Raw genomic sequence first — 19,982 nt, 5'->3', positions numbered from 1 at the left:
GCTCCAAGTCTTGAGATGCTCCAAGTCTTGAGATGCTCCAAAAGTCTTGGGATGCTCCAAAAGTCTTGAGATGCTCCAAGTCTTGGGATGCTCCAAAAGTCTTGAGATGCTCCAAAAGTCTTGAGGTGCTCCAAAAGACTTGAGGTGCTCCAAAAGTCTTGAGGTGCTCCAAGTCTTGAGATGCTCCAAGTCTTGAGATGCTCCAAGTCTTGAGATGCTCCAAAAGTCTTGAGATGCTCCAAAAGTCTTGGGATGCTCCAAGTCTCAGCTGCATCCCCTGAGCAGAGAGCTGCTGTGGAGCAGCTCCAAGCAGCATCTTCACTATGCGAGGAGGCAGAAAATCTTGACTCTAACGCTTTTTGTCCCCCAGGGAGGAGGCTGCGCCCTGATGCCTCAGACCAACAGGTTTGAACAGATGGTCCGAGGGATGAACTCGGTGAGTCGGCGCATCTGCCGGCAGCGGGGGATGAGCTGATGGAGCCGACTCCTGCCTCACCCTCCATTTCTGCAGGTGCCGGACGTCCCGCTGACTGTGGAGATACGGACGGGGGTGCAAGAGAAGATGAACATTGCTCACAAAATAACTCCCAAGATCCGCGAGTGGGGAGCCTCCATGGTCACGGTACAGGGATCATTGGCCGGTGTCCGGGGAACTCTGCGCAACACGGGGGTGACTTTACCACTCCCCGCAGCCCAGCGGCTCTTTTAAACACCTTTGCCGAGCTGCATACGAGCTTTTAGTGTTTTCTGCTCATGACAGTGAAAAATTCAGGTGCGGGGAGCGTCTTCGTGGGTGCTTCTGAGCTTTGCGTGCATGACAAAGGGAGATGGTCCCTGCGGTGCTCTGGGAGGGAGCTTTCAGCCCAATAAACCTCATTGCAGAGGGATCCTTGACCCCTGCCCGTGTCATTTCCTTTGCTGAAGCCCGTTATTCCCAGTCTGCTCTGCCTCCTCCCGGCGTTTTTTGGGGTCTCACTGCAGGTTTCTTCGCCAGCTCCACGGCCGGAGTAGAAGTGCTGCGTGTTGAATTCAAGAGGATCAGCCTGAGGGAGGTGGAGTGTCAGCAACATCCCTGGGGGGCTCAGAACGTGAGCTGCGGGGCCTCTTTGGCCAGTCTGGCTCTTGGACCCCGTGTCATTTGTGAATTTTCTCCCATGCCTGGATTCGCTCAGCTTGACTTGCCCTCTGTATCGCTCTGACCTCCGGCTTCTCTCTTCTGGACAGGAAACGGTGATATTTTGTCTTACGAAGATGCTAATCGAGCCCTGCAGATGAGCGTTTCGGGAATCATGATCGCAAGGCAAGTGCTTGTGTTCCCCCCTCGCTTCTGAGCTCCATCGGTGCAAGAGTAAAAAGGGAATTAAATACCTGAACAGACCCAAAACACCAGAAGTTTCTTCTTGGCGAAACTACTCTTTGAAAGTTGGTAAAATCACTTTGCATCTGTGGGAACGTCCAGCAGGTTCCTGTGGAAATTGAGATAAAGATTCAAGCGGCACTGGCGGGCAGATGAGTGCTGGAAAGCCTCTTAGATTAGTTGGCGTGTTCAGAAGCATCAGTGAGGGGAATAACAATGCACTTCTTTGCTGCAGAGGGGCGCTCATCAAACCGTGGCTTTTCACTGAAATTAAGGAGCAGCGCCACTGGGATATCTCTTCCAGTGAGAGATTTGGGTTCCTCAAGGACTTCACCAGCTACGGCCTCGAGCATTGGGGCTCGGACACGCAGGGGGTGGAGAAGACGAGGAAGCTCCTGCTGGAATGGCTCTCGTTCCTCTGCAGGTAACTCTGCCGGCCGGGGTCGCTCAGCACAGGAACCCGCGTTGTCCACCCACCGCACCCACCGCTGCTGCGTTTCACTGCAGGTACATCCCAGTGGGCTTATTAGAACACTTACCTCAGGAAATTAACGAGCGACCGCCTTACTACATGGGAGAGACTATCTGGAGACGCTGATGGCAAGCCAGAACGTGGATGATTGGATTAAAATAAGGTAAGAAAGCGTTGAATTTCAGTAAAATGGGTGGGAAGGGACAAGGCAGAGCACAAAGTCACCTTATGGAAAGTTGTAGTTGAACCAGCATCCAGGAAATATGTTAAACCACCTCAACTCTAAAGAAAATTACTGTGCACTGAAAATACAGCGTGTTCCAAAGTGTGAGATAGTTCAAGTCTTAAGTGAGGCCAAATGTGATCGCGCTAGCGCTGACTTCCATCATTTTGGGACCTGACCTTAATGCGGTTTGGCACGAGCAGGGTTCTGGCTCCGCACACGCACAGCGAGAGGTTGGGAGCAGCTTTTCGGAGGCTCGTGTTGGGTTTTGGCACGTCCCGGCCAGCGGTGACGCCGCGGTCAGGTCACCAAACCCGGCACCGCCCCTGGGGACTCCCCGGCGAGAAGGACGTTGCCCTGACCTGGTGGGCTCGTCCCTCCGGGGCTGTGGTTTGGGGCTGAAGCTCAGCACTGTGGGTGCTTTTGTGCAGCAGCCTTCATTTCTAGGGAGATTAAAGTCTTGATTTGAGACACCTGAGTGTAGTCACCATCGCTATAGAGCCACGGGGCCATCAAACAACTGTGTACGGTGCACTGAACACAAACCTCTCCTTATTTTTTTGTTTTATTCTTCTCTCTCTTCCAGCGAGATGCTTCTGGGCCCTGTACCTACCAGCTTCACCTTCCTGCCCAAACACAAGGCCAATTCCTACAGACAGGGCTGAGGAGCCCTTTCCCGCGGCTGCGAGTCGAGCGGAGGCGTCGAGGGGCGGGTTGGCTCCAAAATGAAATAAAGGTTGATGTTTTTAGAAGCCCAGTTGTCTTCACGCCCCCAACGAGAGTCCTCGCCACGAGTGGGCACACGGGCTCAGCCAGCCTCGCGGCCAGCGGTGCCTCGCTAATAGAGAACAGTGCGATTAATTAACAGCATACGGGCCACTGCAGAGCTCTGGCCTCTGGTTTGCAGCAGGAGTTGTCCCAGCTCACATAGTGGGAGCAAAAGCCCTCTTGTTCCTCCCAGGATGTCCTTGGTGGTGCCAAATGGTCCATGTACGGTGTACTGACCCGATCCCCGGGGTCCTGCAGAGCACAAATAGTCCCAGCACCTGGGCAGATGTGCAGCATCCAGCCCTTTTTTGGGGAGCACACAGTGGTGGGTTCCGTCTCCTCCCAAGTGTCACGAAAGCTCAGCCCCTCCGAGGGGGATCCAGGGCTGCTCGGGTTTCCTGGTCAGGGGACTGCTGGAGTGAGGTCTGGGCAACACGCGCTGTGTGACACCCCCTCGCGTCCCTTTTTCCTGTCTCTGCATCACTCCAGCACACAGAAACACAGGCAATGGTCACAAACGTGTTCACTATCACTGCAGCGCACAGAAACGCAGGCAATGGTCACAAACGTGTTCACTATCACTGCACAGAAACACAGGCAATGGTCACAAACGTGTTCACTATCACTGCAGCGCACAGAAACGCACGGAATGGTCACAAACGTGTTCACTATCACTGCAGCGCACAGAAACACAGGCAATGGTCACAAACGTGTTCACTATCACTGCAGCGCACAGAAACGCAGGCAATGGTCACAAACGTGTTCACTATCACTGCAGCGCACAGAAGCACAGGCAATGGTCACAAACGTGTTCACTATCACTGCACAGAAACACAGGCAATGGTCACAAACGTGTTCACTATCACTGCAGCGCACAGAAACACAGGCAATGGTCACAAACGTGTTCACTATCACTGCAGCGCACAGAAACACAGGCAATGGTCACAAACGTGTTCACTATCACTGCACAGAAACGCAGGCAATGGTCACAAACGTGTTCACTATCACTGCAGCGCACAGAAACGCAGGCAATGGTCACAAACGTGTTCACTATCACTGCAGCGCACAGAAACGCAGGCAATGGTCACAAACGTGTTCACTATCACTGCACAGAAACACAGGCAATGGTCACAAACGTGTTCACTATCACTGCAGCGCACAGAAACACAGGCAATGGTCACAAACGTGTTCACTATCACTGCACAGAAACACAGGCAATGGTCACAAACGTGTTCACTATCACTGCACAGAAACACAGGCAATGGTCACAAACGTGTTCACTATCACTGCACAGAAACACAGGCAATGGTCACAAACGTGTTCACTATCACTGCACAGAAACACAGGCAATGGTCACAAACGTGTTCACTATCACTGCACAGAAGCACAGGCAATGGTCACAAACGTGTTCACTATCACTGCAGCGCACAGAAGCACAGGCAATGGTCACAAACGTGTTCACTATCACTGCAGCACACAGAAACACAGGCAATGGTCACAAACGTGTTCACTATCACTGCAGCACACAGAAGCACAGGCAATGGTCACAAACGTGTTCACTATCACTGCAGCGCACAGAAACGCAGGCAATGGTCACAAACGTGTTCACTATCACTGCAGCGCACAGAAGCACAGGCAATGGTCACAAACGTGTTCACTATCACTGCAGCGCACAGAAACACAGGCAATGGTCACAAACGTGTTCACTATCACTGCAGCGCACAGAAACACAGGCAATGGTCACAAACGTGTTCACTATCACTGCACAGAAACGCAGGCAATGGTCACAAACGTGTTCACTATCACTGCAGCGCACAGAAACGCAGGCAATGGTCACAAACGTGTTCACTATCACTGCACAGAAACACAGGCAATGGTCACAAACGTGTTCACTATCACTGCACAGAAACACAGGCAATGGTCACAAACGTGTTCACTATCACTGCAGCGCACAGAAACACAGGCAATGGTCACAAACGTGTTCACTATCACTGCACAGAAACACAGGCAATGGTCACAAACGTGTTCACTATCACTGCAGCGCACAGAAACACAGGCAATGGTCACAAACGTGTTCACTATCACTGCAGCGCACAGAAACACAGGCAATGGTCACAAACGTGTTCACTATCACTGCACAGAAACACAGGCAATGGTCACAAACGTGTTCACTATCACTGCAGCGCACAGAAACGCAGGCAATGGTCACAAACGTGTTCACTATCACTGCAGCGCACAGAAACGCAGGCAATGGTCACAAACGTGTTCACTGTGTGGCACAAGGTGCAGCTTGGTCCCCACACACAGCTCGGCTGCATCGACTTGTTCCTTTTCCCCCGGGAAAATAATATTTGAAGCAAAAAGCATTTGTACCCACCACCCACCGAACTCCCTGAACCCTTTCCCTGCCCAGGAGGAGCTGGGGAGGCTCTTGGGCTGGGGCGGAACACGGGGAGCCCCAACATTCCCTCCTGGGACACCCCAAAGAGTCCTTAGTTACCAATGGTCAGAGCGACCACGGTGCTCCGAGCGAACAGCTCCCGCGTTCCCCTGGTCCTGCAGCTACTACAGCCGTTTGTGCTCCCCCAAAACTTCTTTCCCGCAGGTAGGAACCCACCCCGACCCCTGCAGCCCGGACGCTCATGGGGGCAAGAGCGGAGACGAGCGCCGGCCATGGCTCCTGTCTCTCTTGCAGGCTCAGCCCCGCTGCGCCCACCAACCATGCAGCAGCAGCCCAGCCCTGCAGCCCGGGCGCCCCGCCAGGCCCCACCAGCAGGTACGGCACCCCTGGCTCCCCGTCTGCTCGGACACCCCGGCACCTTCGGCCCCTTCGCCATCCCGACCCCGGGCACTCCCAGCACCCACCACCCCTGCCCTGGGTCATATGTGCCCAGAAAATCCCGTTTTCTGAGCATTTCCCCAGTACCCGGGGCCATCTCTCCCATTTCCCCTCCCAGAACCGAGTCTCCTCCCGCTTTGCAGCCCCGTTCCCTGCACAGCAGCTCACCCCATGGGGATGTCCCGGCCACCAGCAGACCCAGGGGACATTGGTGATGGGGACCAGCCCATGGAGGGTCCCCCCAGCCCATGACAACTCCCTCTCCCCCTCACAGGGCTGCTGAGGGCACCATGTGGGTGCTGCTTCGACCTGCGTGTCTTCCGCATACAATGGTACAACCACCAGGGCACAGCGGTGGCCGCAGTCACTCCGGTGCTGCCCATTGCCATCCGAAACCTGGAGATGCAATTTGCACGACTCAGCATCTCCGACAAGGCCACCGCTGCGGGGACAACCCCGGGCGGCCATGTCCACCCCAGCTGCTCGGCTGCCCCCAGCAACAAAGCCACTGGGGACCCCAAGAAGAGCCTTCAAAAAGATGCCCTGAAGCGGAATGTCCCGAGGCGCGATGAGCCCGGTGTCACCATGGCCGCCGTGCCCCAGCGGGACTCCAGCTCACTGGCGCTGCCCCAGCACCTGCCAACGACCAACGAGCAGCTGGGGCGCAAAAGGAGCCCCGAGCGGGGGCAGAGCCCCGAGCCGCCCAGCAAGCGCAGCACAACAGTGGAGCTGCCACAGGCTGCCCCGGCAGAGCAGCGGGGCCGCAAGCGGAGCCAAAAACGGGGGCACAGCCCTGAGTCTGAGCCCCCCACCAAGCGCAGGGCAGACGTGGAGCAGCCGCAGTCCCAGGCTGCCCCAGCAGAGCAGCGGGGCTGCAAACGGGGCCACGAACGGGGACAAAGCCCCGAATCTGAGCCCCCCAGCAAGCGTGGGACGGGCGTGGGAGGGGGGGATTAGAACATGAGCAGGGGATGGGGTTCGGGGTGGGGGGGGGGGTGGTGGAGGGGTTAGGGAGGACAGGATACTGCATTAGGGAGGCGGGTGGAGGGGTTAGGGAGGATACGATGCTACATTGGGGGGTCTGGAGGGGTTAGGGAGGATACGATGCTACATTGGGGGGTCTGCAGGGGTTAGGGAGGATACGATGCTACATTGGGGGGGTCTGGAGGGGTTAGGGAGCATAAGATGCTACATTGGGGGGGTCTGGAGGGGTTAGGGAGGATACGATGCTACATTGGGGGGGTCTGGAGGGGTTAGGGAGGATACGATGCTACATTGTGGGGGGTCTGGAGGGGTTAGGGAGGATACGATGCTACATTGGGGGGGTCTGGAGGGGTTAGGGAGGATACGATGCTACATTGGGGGGGTCTGGAGGGGTTAGGGAGCATAAGATGCTACATTGGGGGGGTCTGGAGGGGTTAGGGAGGATACGATGCTACATTGGGGGGTCTGGAGGGGTTAGGGAGGATACGATGCTACATTGGGGGGGTCTGGAGGGGTTAGGGAGGATACGATGCTACATTGGGGGGGTCTGGAGGGGTTAGGGAGGATACGATGCTACATTGGGGGGGTCTGGAGGGGTTAGGGAGGATACGATGCTACATTGGGGGTGGGTCTGGAGGGGTTAGGGAGGATACGATGCTACATTGGGGGGTCTGGAGGGGTTAGGGAGGATACGATGCTACATTGGGGGGGTCTGGAGGGGTTAGGGAGGATACGATGCTACATTGGGGGGGTCTGGAGGGGTTAGGGAGGATACGATGCTACATTGGGGGGTCTGGAGGGGTTAGGGAGGATACGATGCTACATTGGGGGGTCTGGAGGGGTTAGGGAGGATACGATGCTACATTGGGGGGGTCTGGAGGGGTTAGGGAGGATACGATGCTACATTGGGGGGGTCTGGAGGGGTTAGGGAGGATACGATGCTACATTGGGGGTGGGTCTGGAGTGGTTAGGGAGGGCGGGATGCTGCATTAGGGGGGAGGGGGGCTGGCGTGGCTTTCATGGGACCTTTTTTCTTTTTCGCTTTCAATTAAATGCTGTTTTTCTGGATCTGCTCTATGCCTGTGTGGGGTGGGGTGAAGGGGCACTGGGAACCACAGACCCAGCTTTGCTTCCCTGCTGCAGCAAAATAACCCCAAATCAGCCCCAGAATGGCGAGGGAGGCACTGCAGGGCAGGGACCCTCCTGCCCTTGTCTGGCTGCACCTTGGGCAGCTGTTTTTCCACTCCCTGGTCCTGCAACCAACCAAACTATCACTACACTGGCCAGAAATTGCCTGGAAATCTCATCTCCCTTTATTGCTCATTTCCCACCCCAGCTCCACAACCTGGGTCCCATGGAGCACCCGGCGACCCAGCTCCGCGGGTCCGGCCGGCAGCAGGTGCACTGAGTCCCCATCCCGGACGCTGGTGCCGGTGCAGCCCCCGCTGCCGCTCAGCACCCCGAGCTTCATCCTGGCCCAAAACTCGGGTCCCTGGAGCAGCTGCAGCACCCACCACAGCTCTGGGGGGGCACAGAGAAAAGGAGAAAAAAAGAATCCCCAAACCCAAATGTAGAGAAGCCTCAGCGCTGCAGGACGAGCTCTCCCCTCCCGATGCTGCTGGAGAAGCCGCCGGTGCCATCGTGGCCGCGGGGCAGGCGCAGGACCCCGTCGCAGAGCCCGAGGAGCTCGGACACCCCGGTTGTTTCTGGGGGGATCCCAGGGCGGGGTTTGGGATCCCGAGAGGAGCTGCCGGCCCAGGGGGCCCCGGCGGGCGCCCCGCTGCCCCAGGCACCGCGGGGGCTCTCGGGGCTGGAGCAGCTGCCGCTGCCCACGTTGGCGTCGAAGGGAGGGAAGAGGTCGCTGCAGAGGAGCGATCCGGTGAAGGTGTCGCTCCAGTCGCTGGGATTGAAGTCACTGCTGGGCCAGGTGGGTTCCGAGGGCTCCTTGTTCAGGAGGAGCGATGGCAACGCTGAGGCACCCGAGTTCAGCTCCTGAGCGCTGCCAAGCAGGGAGCCATCGAGGCCGTAGGGGAATGTCACGGCTCTCGCCTGCGCTTTCAAACCCAGATGATCCACCAGCTCCTCCACCGCCTCCGGTTTCTTCTTGGAGCCCTTCCCACTGAGCAGGACCACCCTGATGCTCCGGCCGCCCGGGTGGCCGAGCTCCTCCAGGGCTCTGCGGGCGCTCTCCGGGCTCTCGTACTCCACCAGCGCGCAGCACCGGCTCAGCAGCTCGGGGAAGCGCGACGCGTATTTGCGCACAGCCGAGGGCAGCTTGCGGCCCGGGCGCAGGATGCGGATGGAGGCGATGGCGCCAAAGGGGCTGAACATCCTCATGATGGTCTCCAGGAAGTTCTTCTGCAGCGGCAACAGCGCGTCCTGCTCGCGGGGCAGCAGCTCCCAGGCCAGCAGCAGTTTGCTGGGGGGGATGCTGAGCAGGGACTCGGGGATGGGGACACGCCGCCGCACTTTGGTGCCCTCCTCATTCACTTCCAGCAGCTCCGAGAACCGCAGGGCGTAGAGTGTGAGCCGCCAGTCGCGCGTCAGGTATTTCACCTGTGGAAGAGACAGGGGTCACCACGTCCCCATGAGCGTCTCAGGCAGGGACCACCCTAAGCCTGCTGTCTGGGCAGGCTGCGACCCCATCAACCTGAAAACACAGCAAAGCAACGTCCCCATGCCACATGAGCATCTTTGGGGTTTGCAGGAGAACGTTCCCAATGGGCTCTGGAAATGGCAACCTGGACCTCCCCATACACCCCAGCAGAAGCAGAGAGGACACCCAGACACACGGACACCCTCCACATGAAGACCACTTCCCAGCCCCGCTGGCCGGCACCAGGGGCCACCTACCTTCTTGAAGGACGTCAGCAGTTTGATGCTGACAAAGCCCATCTTGTTCTTCCGGACGTGTTTCAGCAGGAAAGCGTCCTTGGCCAGGTTCTCATCGGAAAGGTAGAACTCCACCTGGGACACGATCCTCCGGACCAGCTGTGGGTCGGGGATGGAGCAGCTGCGGTCCAACAGATCAGCCCCCAACACATCGCTCACGTTGCAGAAGCTCCTGGCAGAGCAGCGGGGACACAGGCGTGAGCTGGTGGCCTTTGGGATGTCAGCACTGCCCAGTCTCAGCCACAAGGGCAGTAGGGACAGCAGGGACACCAGCTCTGCCCTGAACACAGGGGAACAGCAGCCCGCACCCTGTGAGGCTCCCGGTGCTGAGACCGTGAATCTAAACCCATCCCAGAGAGGAGACACGTTCCCTTGGGGACAAACACGAGGTGAGACCCCGTGCACATCCCAACAGCCACGTACCCGCTGAAGCCTTTGCCGAATCCCTCGCGGCTGAGCAGGGCGAGCGAGCGGCTCCGGGACGCACGGACGTTCAGCGCCAGGACAGAGTTTGTTTGCGCTATCAGAGAGTTGCTGCAGCTGGGCTGGGAACCAAGCCCCAGGGCCACTCCAGAGCTACGTGAAGACATTGTCCTTCATCTGGGATGGCAAACAGGAGGAGGACAGGGCTGGGACACCTCCTGACTGCAGAGCCCCCGAGCCCAGCCCAGCCATGGGGGAGCAGAAGCAGCTCATTGCTGTGTCCTTACCTGCTTGGCAGTGCTGGGAAGGGTAGAAAATCCTGATACTACATCCTAGAGACCCACAGGCAGCAAAGCCCAACCCTCCCCACCTCCAAGGTGAGGTTCCTGAAAGACAAAGTGAAAAAGAAAGGGGGAAAAAAGAAAGAAAGAAAAAGCCCTCTGCACAAGCAGGCTGCTGGTTTATAAGGGGAGCTGCCCACAAAGAGCCCAGTGGGTGCTTATGGACCCACCAGGCTCCAGGTGAGACCTGTCAGGGTTAAACAGCCCCAGCTGAGCCTGGGAGCAGCCGGGCCGGCCTGCGGTGACCCAGAGCAGGTGGAGGGGCAGAGACAGAGCTATCGGCACCCAGCACAACAGTGAACTGCTGCTGTGAAGTGGAAAATCATAGAATGATTTGGGTTGAGACCTTCCCAGCTCCCCAGTGCCCCCCCTGCCATGACAGGGACATCTTCACCAGCTCAGGGTGCTCAGAGCCCGTCCAGCCTGGCCTGGGATGTCTCAGGGATGGTTCACCCACCACCTCTTGCTCAGGGTCAGGAGGTGCTGCTGAGCCCCCCAGGGGGAAATAACCCCCTTGTTTGGGCCCTGAGACTTGGCATCTGAAGGAAGAGGCTCAGGCTGGTCCAGCCACCCCTGCACGACTGGCACAATGCAGAGGGAGAGCGAAAAAGGGTGCAGAGGGAGAGCGAAAAAGGGTGCAGAGGGAGAGGCTGAGGCTACACCTTCCCCGTCCCGAGGGCTCCCAGCAGGAAGGACCCGTCGCTGGTCACGTCCCTGTGTCCTGCTCCCATCCTCCACAATCAGTCTGGAAGCAATATTACAAGATGCTTCTTGCAGCCCCATCTCCCACTCCATGGATTCTGGTCTCACCCCCAAAAACAGCCGCCGTTTTGCAGTGAATGCACCTCCCTGCACGCACCGGATCCCCGGCCAAAACCGCTTCAATCAGACCAGACCCTGCATCTCCCCCCAGTGCTGCAGCATCCGCCCGACACCTTTTAGTGACTAAAGAAGAAATGGGACCACAACAATCCTTGAACAGGCCTGAGCATTTGATACCCGTTTCTTGCTATTCAGGTTTAGCCGGGAATTTGGTCCATTGGATGGGCTGTCCTCCTCGCACAGTGCTGCACAGCTCCAGGGCGTCTCGCTCGCGCATCCGTGGGAAGCCTTTTCTGACTTAGTGCTCCCTGCATATATATTTCATCCTTTCCTGCAATCAACCTTTCCTTTTTCCTGGCTTGGCCTTTCCCAGCAAGTTCTTGAGGATTGGCTTCCTCCAAACTGCTTGAGTGCTGCTGAAGGAGGATGAAGGGACAGCTCTGGCGACCCAAGCGCTGTACTCACCACCAACAATCATCCAGCACCGCAACGCAGGTTTCACAGCTCCTTGTGTCCAACCCTGGTGTGACCTGATTACAGCAGGGGGTGAAAAAGCTCAAGCAGCCAACAAGAGAACTGTAGAACAGAATCACAGAATCATATTGGTTGGCAGAGACACCAAGATCATGGAGTCCAACCATAACCCAGTCCTGGCACTGCCCCATGTCCTGAGAACCTCATGTCCGTCTGTCCAGCCCTCCAGGGATGGTGACTCCAGCACTGCCCTGGGCAGCCTGTTCCAATGCCCCACAGCCCTTTGGGGAAGAAATTGGCCTCCTTAGAATTACAGCTGGCGAGAGGGCTCAAGGACAGCAAAAAGAATGTTTTCAAATACATAGCAGATAAAACTAATACCAGAGGCAATGTAGGCCCACTGATGAATGGGGTGGGTGCCCTGGTGGCAAAAGATACAGAGAAGGCAGAATTACTGAATGCCTTCTTTGTCTCTGTCTACTCTGCCGGAGGCTGTCCTGGGGAGCCCTGTACCCCTGAGACCCCGGATGAAGCCAGGTCAATGGAGGAGTTTGCTTTAGTTGATGAGGACTGGGTTAGGGAGCAATTAAATAGTCTGCACATCCATAAATCCATGGGTCCAGATGGGATGCACCCGTGGGTGCTGAGGGAGCTGGCTGAAGTCATTGCTGGACCGCTCTCCATCATCTTTGCCAAGTCTTGGGAAATGGGAGAGGTACCCGAGGATTGGAGGAAAGCAAATGTCACTCCAGTCTTCAAAAAGGGCAAGAAGGAGGACCCGGGTAATTATAGACCGGTCAGCCTCACCTCTGTCCCTGGGAAAGTAATGGAACAGCTTGTCCTTGGTGCCATCTCAAGGCATATCAAGGATAAGAGGGTTATTAGGGGCAGTCAGCATGGCTTTACCAAGGGTAAGTCATGCTTGACCAACCTCATAGCCTTTTATGAGAATGTAACAAGGTGGATGGATGGTGGCAGAGCGGTGGATGTGGTCTACCTTGACTTCAGTAAAGCCTTTGACACAGTCTCCCACAGCATCCTCACAGCTAAACTGAGGAGGTGTGGTCTGGACAATAGAGTAGTGAGGTGGGTTGCAAACTGGCTTAGGGAGAGAAGCCAGAGAGTGGTAGTCAATGGTGCGGAGTCTAGTTGGAGGCCAGTATCTAGTGGAGTGCCTCAGGGGTCAGTGCTGGGGCCAATATGATTCAATATATTCATTAACGATTTAGACGAGGGAATAGAGTGCACTATCAGCAAGTTTGCTGATGACACCAAGCTGGGAGGAGTGGCTGACACTGGAAGCTGTGCTGCCATCCAGCGGGACCTGGACAGGCTGGAGAGTTGGGCGGGGAATAACCTGATGAAATTTAACAAGGGGAAGCGTAGAGTCCGGCATCTGGGCAGGAACAAGCCCAGGTTCCAGTATAGGTTGGGAAATTACATATTAGAGAGCAGTGTAGGGGAAAGGGACCTGGGGGTCCTGGGGACAGCAGGGTGACCATGAGCCAGCACTGTGCCCTTGTGGCCAGGAAGGCCAATGGCATCCTGGGGTGTATTAGAAGGGGGGTGGTTAGTAGATCGAGAGAGGTCCTCCTTCCCCTCTACTCCACCCTGGTGAGACCACATCTGGAATATTGTGTGCAGTTCTGGGCCCCTCAGTTCAAGAAGGACAGGGAACTGCTGGAGAGGGTCCAGCGTAGGGCAACCAAGATGATTAAGGGAGTGGAGCACCTCCCTTATGAAGAAAGGCTGAGGGAGCTGGGTCTCTTTAGTTTGGAGAAGAGGAGACTGAGGGGTGACCTTATTAAAGTTTATAAATATATAAAGGGTGAGTGCCATGGGGATGGAGCCAGGATCTTCTCGGTGGCAAACAATGATAGGACAAGGGGTAATGGAATCAAGCTGGAACACAAGAAGTTTCACTTAAATTTGAGAAGAAACTTCTTCTCAGTGAGGGTGACAGACACTGGAACAGGCTGCCCAGGGAAGTTGTGGAGTCTCCTTCTCTGGAGACATTCAAAACCCGCCTGGACATGTTCCTGTGCGACCTCACCTGGGCGTTCCTGCTCCAGCAGGGGGATTGGACTGGATGATCTTTTGAAGTCCCTTCCAATCCCAAACATACTGTGAAACTGTGAAACTATGTTCTAAATTATCACACTCATACTAATTCTGGATGTTAAGATAGAACAAAATTGGAGAACTGTGAAATCCAAGGGCAGAAATTATGGGTAGCAACTAACCCAGGGAAAGGTGGACTCGGTGTAGGCTCTGTCTCCTGCCCCAGGGGAGAACAGAATATCCGTTTTACACAAGCTGGTATGTGGGGCTATTCAGATAGAGGGGGAGTGCAAGATCAGTATAAGGAGGAGTTAGTTAAGAGTGCCACTCAGGAATTAAAAAGAGAGCAAGAGAAGCAGAAATTGGTACAGAAAAGCAGTGATTGGTATGAAGAAATAAGGCAAAAAGACAAGGAATTCCAATTACCAACAGTAGGGAAAAACCTGTTTATAGATCTTATGGAAAAGATAGCCCGGGAATTAAATGTCACCTCATGCTGGATATGTGGGGGGTGTCAAATGGCAGAACAGTGGCCTTGGAGAGGAGAGAGTGTGAGCCCAGAAGGATTACTAGTATGGATCCAGCCACCTGGGCCCAAGATGGAAGCTGGGGATACCATACCCCAATATATATGCTAAACTGAATTATTCGGTTGCAAGCAGTGATTGAAATAACAAGCAACCGCACAGCTGAGGCACTGAATCTCATAGCGAGACAATTGTCTCAAACCAGAGCCGCAGTGTACCAAAATTGGGTAGCCTTAGATTATCTTTTAGCTGAAGAGGGGGGGTTTTGGGAAATGAAATACTTCTAAGTGTTGTTTGGAAACAGATGATAATGGGGAAGCCATAATGAAAATAGCAGAAGAGATAAAACGAGTTGCACACGTACCAGTACAGAAATGGAATTCTATACTTACTAGCCACTGGTGGGATAACTTATTTGGGGGAGCCTGGTAGAAGAAAATAGGGTTCATGATACTATGTGCATTTCTAGGTTTACTGTTCATGCCATGTATGATCCCGCGCTTTATTCGGTTAATACATTCAGTAGTCCAAGGCATGCAAATCTCAGCCATGCCTATAGATCCTGAAATGGCAACAAAAGGAACAGGGTATAAATTAATGATTTTAAAAGAGAACACAAAATTGGACCTGGCCGGCACTAGGGAGGTGCTAGCTAACTTTGAGGCAAAAGCACGAATCAAGGGGATAATAAAGAAAAAGGGGGAATTGTGAGAAATGCAGCTGTGATTCGTGCTGTTGTTTACAGATATAACCAAATAAGGCATGGGCTCTTAAGAAAATGAAAAGATAGTTAAGTTTTCTGTAAAAAGTTGTGGAACTTGTTTTGTACCATATGCACATGTGGATAGGAAAGGTGGGAGGGAGTGACGTGAAGGAGAAGGTGGCCTTCCCCGAGATTGCTGCCACGGGGGAAGCGGGGGGGGAACTCGGTAGAAAAGACCCCTCAGTAACAACCTGGAGTCTGCACTGAGGAAGAAGGAACTCTTCAACCACCAATCAGAGTGAGAGAAGACCCCTAGTGGCAACCAACCACGGACTCAGAGTGCGAGAAGGGCTAGCCAAGGAAATAAAAGAGGTCGATCAGAAACTTAAGGTGTATGTGTTTAATTCACCTATTAAATAAACCAGACTCTTGTTTGGCAAATTATCGGAGTCTTGGTCATTTATCACACTCAGTATCTGTCCTGATGGGTTTTATCTAGTCATTATTAATGCCAGAAAGAGGTGGAAAGATAAAGATGATGGATTGTGCTGGACAGAATTACCTAATTTTTGTCAGCTGGAACCAGTCTGTGGCCTCCAACTCGGACCTGAACCGGTACAGCTGGTCATCTCCCTGCTGCAGCACGATCTGCAGCGAGAAATCCGTTTCATTGAACCATGTGCGATTCTCATAGGGACGAGACACGTTGGCAGGTCTATCAAAAGCATAATTGATGATGACTCCTTCCTGCGAGCCGGTTTTGTATTCCCAGAAGACAACTTCGCTGGCGTTCACTGGTGGTACTGTCAAAAGCACAGTGCAGCCCACAGCCGAGACGAGTCTCTGTGATGCTGGCCTGAGGTCAGCAGAGTAGCATGGAGAAAGTGTGCGGGCTGAAAAAGAAATCAGATGTTACTCTGCAGCCGCTGAGAGTCAACTCCATGCACCTGGGAGGCGGTTGTATGTATTGGGTTTGCTTGGTAAGGTTTTAGCAGCCAGGGGGCTGCAGGGGTGGCGTCTGCGAGAAGATGCCAGAGATTTCCCCCATGTCCAACAGAGCCAATGCCAGCTGGCTCCAAGACGGGCCTGCTGCTGGCCAAGATTGAGCCCATTGGCAACAGGGGTAGTGCCTCTGGGATAACATATTTAATAAGGGGGGAAAACTGTTGTACGACAGCCACTGGAAGAGAGGAGTGAGAATATGTGAAACAGCCCTGCAGACACCAAGACCATTTGAAAAAGGAATGGGAGGAGATGCTCTTGCAGCCCATGGAGGTCCACAGGGGAGCAGACATCCATCCACAGGTGGAGAATTTGGGAATGAAGTTGAGCCCGGGGAAAAGGAGTAGTGAGGAGAAGGTGGTTTTAGAATCCCATTTCCATACTGTGATTCGACTAGAAATAAATTAAACTAATTTTTCCCCGAGTGAAGTCTGTTTTGCCCATGACAGTAATTGCTGAGTGATCTCCCTGCCCTTCTGTTGACCCACAAGCCTTCATTATGGTCTCTCTTCCCTGTCCTGCCAAAGAGGGTGGTGATCAAGCAGCTGGCTGGGCACGGGGGGCCCAGCCCCAGTCACCCCCCTGCACCGCAACACCCGCCCTGGCTCAGCAGCTCTGCAAACAGCGGCGCTGGGGCTTCATTATTTCTGGATTTAAGCAACAACATGGAAAAGCAGAAAGTCCGAACATTTGCATATGAGTTCCCTTTGTATCTCTCACCCGAAAAATGCAGTTCTTTGCCTTAAACGTTCAGCTGGTGTATCTGCACAGTGCCAGCAGCTTGAACCTGGGGACAACTCCCCGATCCCACTCAGGAGTCCTTTTCCTCCCTCCCCCTCTACCAAAGGCACAAATCTGAGCTCAAGGAGCCCTCCCCACAAACAAGCACTTTCCCATCGGATCACTGCCAAAAAATGGCATTAAGAAACGGGAAAGCCAGTGAGCCTCTTCCCGATCCTCATTGAAAAGTTCTTCTCCGGGGAAAAGATGGGGCTGAGGAGTGCCCAAGTCCAGGACTTGCCTTCCCTTCTTCAAAAACGAGTCAGGAAAAAGGGTCCTGCACCCCTAAAGCCGGGGGAGAAGCTCGGCGAGATGCAGCCCCGCTGCTGAGCTACGGCTGCCCTTGCTGCAACTGACAACTCGGCAGCTCCTAAGTCAGCAAAACACCCCAAACCGCGCGGTGCTACATCCACGGACACCCCCGGAGCGTGAACGACCACCCACCCGGCATGCGGTCCCGGGGGGACCCAGGGACCCCCCTGTCCCCCGGTGAGCAGAGACTTGCCTGTGATCCCCAGCCCGGCCGCCGAGCTGCCGGGGCAGGCGAGGAGGAGGAGGAGGAAGAGCACGGGCAGCATCGGCGGGGCCGGAGCGGAGGCAGCTCCGCCATGAGGCATCGGGACGGGGCGGGGGGGTGACCGGGAGCCGCCCCTCCCGCAGCCCCTCCGGGCTTGTGCCGCTGTCGCTCAGCGGGGTGACCTTGGGACAGAAGCCAGAGTGTCCGGCTGCCGCCCGCAGACCCGGCCGGGCGGCCCCGCCGCAGCCCGGGGAACCCGCCCTGGCTGGGAGCGGCGCCTCCTCGGAACAGGAGGGGTCAGGGTGGGGGAGCGCGGGTTTGGCTACTGGTTCCGCAGTCCCGCTTCCTCCTTCTCGTCTTCTCCCCTCCCCTTCCTAGAGCGGCCAGACTCAACACGCAGGAATAAATCCACAGGCAATGCCTCCCGCCGCCTCTCAGGTACCTGCCCTGTTTGCCACGGTTCCCTTTACAAATGTTTCTTTGTTAAGCTTTCAGACTTTTTTTTTCTAATTTTTGGTGCATGTGTTCTTCTGTCTCTCTCAAAATCACCAAATCGTATATGAACTAGTGGCACATCACGCTGGTGGATGGTGGGGACACGTTGGCCTTCCACTTAGGGCGATGTAGATGTTGAGACTTTGGGATTTTCTTCTTGTCCTGTGCTGACATAGGACATGAAAAGAATGCCTACTTTTTCCAAGGATTTGTCTGCTCCCTAGGCTGAAACCAAACTGCATGGAGGGGGGAAGAAGTGTGCCAGGGAAGCAAAAGGAGATTGAGAGCTTGCAAGGACTGGTAGCAGATTCTTAGACCCTGTCATTCTAGAATGATTTGGCTTGTGCAGCAGTTGCGAGGTCTGTAAATTTTGTCACAGAGGCACCTCAAAGTCAGTTTTAGACAGACAATGAGTTCCAAAACAGACTTTATTCTGGCCGGAGAAGTGCAGCCAATAAACCGACCAGAAACAAGGTTCATGCAATTAGTTAGCACTCCGACAACATAAAATACAGGTTTGTATATCAGTTGAGGAGATTATTGGGGTACAGCAAAATAAGAATAAGGGTCCACAGCGTGCACGCACACACAAGAAACAAAACCAGAGCCCTCTGACTCCAGGGTACCCACAAGAAATAATCACTCACCTGGTTGGGCAAGGACTCATTTACGGACATATCCAGTAAATAACGACTCACCCAAACGAGGAGGTGAGGCGCTCTCAATCCCAGGAATCTCCTTAGACAGCGTCCCAGTCTAAGGAGAGGGCTCCGGTTCACAGACCCGCTACTGTGAGAAGACCACTCCAAGTGGGCCTCCAGCAGGGACCCTGTTTTATAGTCTGGTCAGATCTGGCTGTGGGCATTAGAACATGGTCCAGAAGCTTCCTGCTACTCTGGGCACCTCCTTTGTTAACGACCCCGCCAATTGGCTGAGGGTCTCACCCCTCCTGCCCCCCCAGCAGGTGGAGGTGAAGTCACCCTGCCCCGGGATAGAGGAGGATGTGACTGTCAGCACTTTGGTACCACCCCAGGTGTGTATGTGGGGACAGGCACAGTGGGGCACAAAAGGTGCTAAAGAGCCATCAGCTGCCCCAGTGAAGGCTCCAGATCTCAGGGGGATGTGCAACTGCCACAGGTGCAAAAAATCCAAATGCCAGGTCAAAAAGGGCACTCATGGAATTGACATATTCCCTGGCCCCATGGGTCATTTGCAGGACTGTGAGGGCACACGAAGGAGCCCATGACAGTGACAAAGAATTAGGTTTTAATAATGTTACCAGAGCAGCTTCCTACCATGAGCTCAAGAGGATGGGAATGTGGCTAAAACGTGGCTTTGCATCACAGGGGAGACCACAGAGGGCTGCATAGGGTTTATCACATAAAGTACGAGGTGGGTGAGGATTTTTTTCCGTTCCCCTGAATTGTTTCCATCACCTTAGCAGTGTGGAAGAGGAGTGAAGGGCGTTTCCACAAGAACAGCTGCTTTGCAACAGCAAAACCCTATGCAGAGCTTTGTGCGGTGGTGTCTAAGGAAACCCTGGAGTGAGATATATAGGTATACACAAAAAATAAACCAAGCCAAACTGGTTTGAAAACACCCCATGGAGGAGAGCTTCCCGTAGAAGGCAGGTTCGGACATGGATGCAGCGCGTATTCCAGCCCCAAGCAACTGCAGAAACACAATGAGGTCACACTTCACTGTGGCTGGGCCCCCTTGGTCCCCTCCCGATGCCTTCAGCAGTGTGAAGCGGGGCTGCTGGTGTTTGGGGGACCCTCCAGTGTCCCCTGAGATGGATCAAGGCTCAGCTCTCCAGCAAGGGGGCGAGCAGCCGGCTTTTCCTGACTTGGGAGTCCCTCGGCAGAAGAAAGGGACCCCATCCCGGCACCACGTGTGGGTGCAGAGGGTCTCGCCTGTTATCAGCCCGCAAGCCAGCAACACCAGCACTGTTACAGCAGCCAACACCTGCTGGCACCAGAACCAGGAGGTGGTGCCCAAGCACCGGGGCACAAGAAAGCCAGGAGGGTGGAGGTTCGTGCAGTAAGATGGGTGCTGCAGTTCAGCAGGCCAGCAGTGACGTGTTTCTCAAAGGCAGGAACCTCCGGGACAGGGTTTTGAGCTGGAGCAAACCTGCAGACCTGCCAGGAGCAGGAGCTCAGCACAGAATTCAGGGAGATAACAAAGTCAGAGCAGAGGGTGGCCTACAGCCCCGAGTAGGGGACCATCTGGACCAGCCAAAGAACCAGCAAAGTCACCAAGAGTGGTCAAGTTTGGAGCAAGAGGGCTCTGGCAGAGATCTACA

The 19,982-nt window shown here is 54.9% G+C and overlaps 1 protein-coding gene and 1 long non-coding RNA gene across 4 annotated transcripts; one reads left to right on the top strand and one right to left on the bottom strand.

Annotated features, from left to right (window-relative positions):
• The first annotated feature begins 576 nt into the window (after window positions 1–576).
• On the top strand, window positions 577–2,804 carry LOC309452237. Its single transcript, XR_014186474.1, has 4 exons — window positions 577–1,300; window positions 1,593–1,781; window positions 1,865–1,992; window positions 2,639–2,804. It is a non-coding gene; the product is annotated as an uncharacterized lncRNA (long non-coding RNA).
• Window positions 2,805–8,050: 5,246 nt separating this feature from the next.
• Window positions 8,051–17,458, bottom strand: LOC309452236 (la-related protein 6-like). Of its 3 annotated transcripts, XM_082076908.1 has the most exons (8): window positions 17,174–17,458; window positions 15,449–15,779; window positions 11,587–11,697; window positions 10,246–10,344; window positions 9,959–10,135; window positions 9,497–9,707; window positions 9,113–9,199; window positions 8,051–9,001 (listed from the first exon to the last, which is right to left on the bottom strand). In XM_082076908.1, the coding sequence occupies exons 5-8, from the start codon at window positions 10,123–10,125 to the stop codon at window positions 8,225–8,227; spliced, it is 1,242 nt and encodes a 413-aa protein (XP_081933034.1). In that variant the 5' UTR covers window positions 10,126–10,135; window positions 10,246–10,344; window positions 11,587–11,697; window positions 15,449–15,779; window positions 17,174–17,458; the 3' UTR covers window positions 8,051–8,224. The 3 variants fall into 3 exon arrangements, with proteins under 3 accessions (XP_081933034.1, XP_081933032.1, XP_081933033.1); XM_082076906.1 differs by having other exon boundaries at window positions 8,051–9,199; XM_082076907.1 differs by lacking the exons at window positions 15,449–15,779; window positions 17,174–17,458 and adding an exon at window positions 14,576–14,630 and having other exon boundaries at window positions 8,051–9,199.
• Window positions 17,459–19,982: the final 2,524 nt, after the last annotated feature.

This window comes from Streptopelia decaocto (genome assembly GCF_964273445.1).
Source record: "Streptopelia decaocto genome assembly, contig: HAP1_SCAFFOLD_791, whole genome shotgun sequence".
NCBI lineage: Eukaryota > Metazoa > Chordata > Aves > Columbiformes > Columbidae > Streptopelia > Streptopelia decaocto.
Note: the sequence above shows the minus strand (reverse complement) of the source record. Positions and strands in the feature narration are given on the sequence as shown.

Coding starts and splice junctions, on each gene's coding strand:
- LOC309452236 (XM_082076906.1), bottom strand. CDS start 10,125: ATGTCTTCACGTAGCTCTGGAGTGGCCCTGGGGCTTGGTTCCCAGCCC. Junction 9,708..9,958: donor TTCGGCAAAGGCTTCAGCGG/GTACGTGGCTGT, acceptor CTGCTCTGCCAG/GAGCTTCTGCAACGTGAGCG. Junction 9,200..9,496: donor TGCTGACGTCCTTCAAGAAG/GTAGGTGGCCCC, acceptor TCTCTTCCACAG/GTGAAATACCTGACGCGCGA.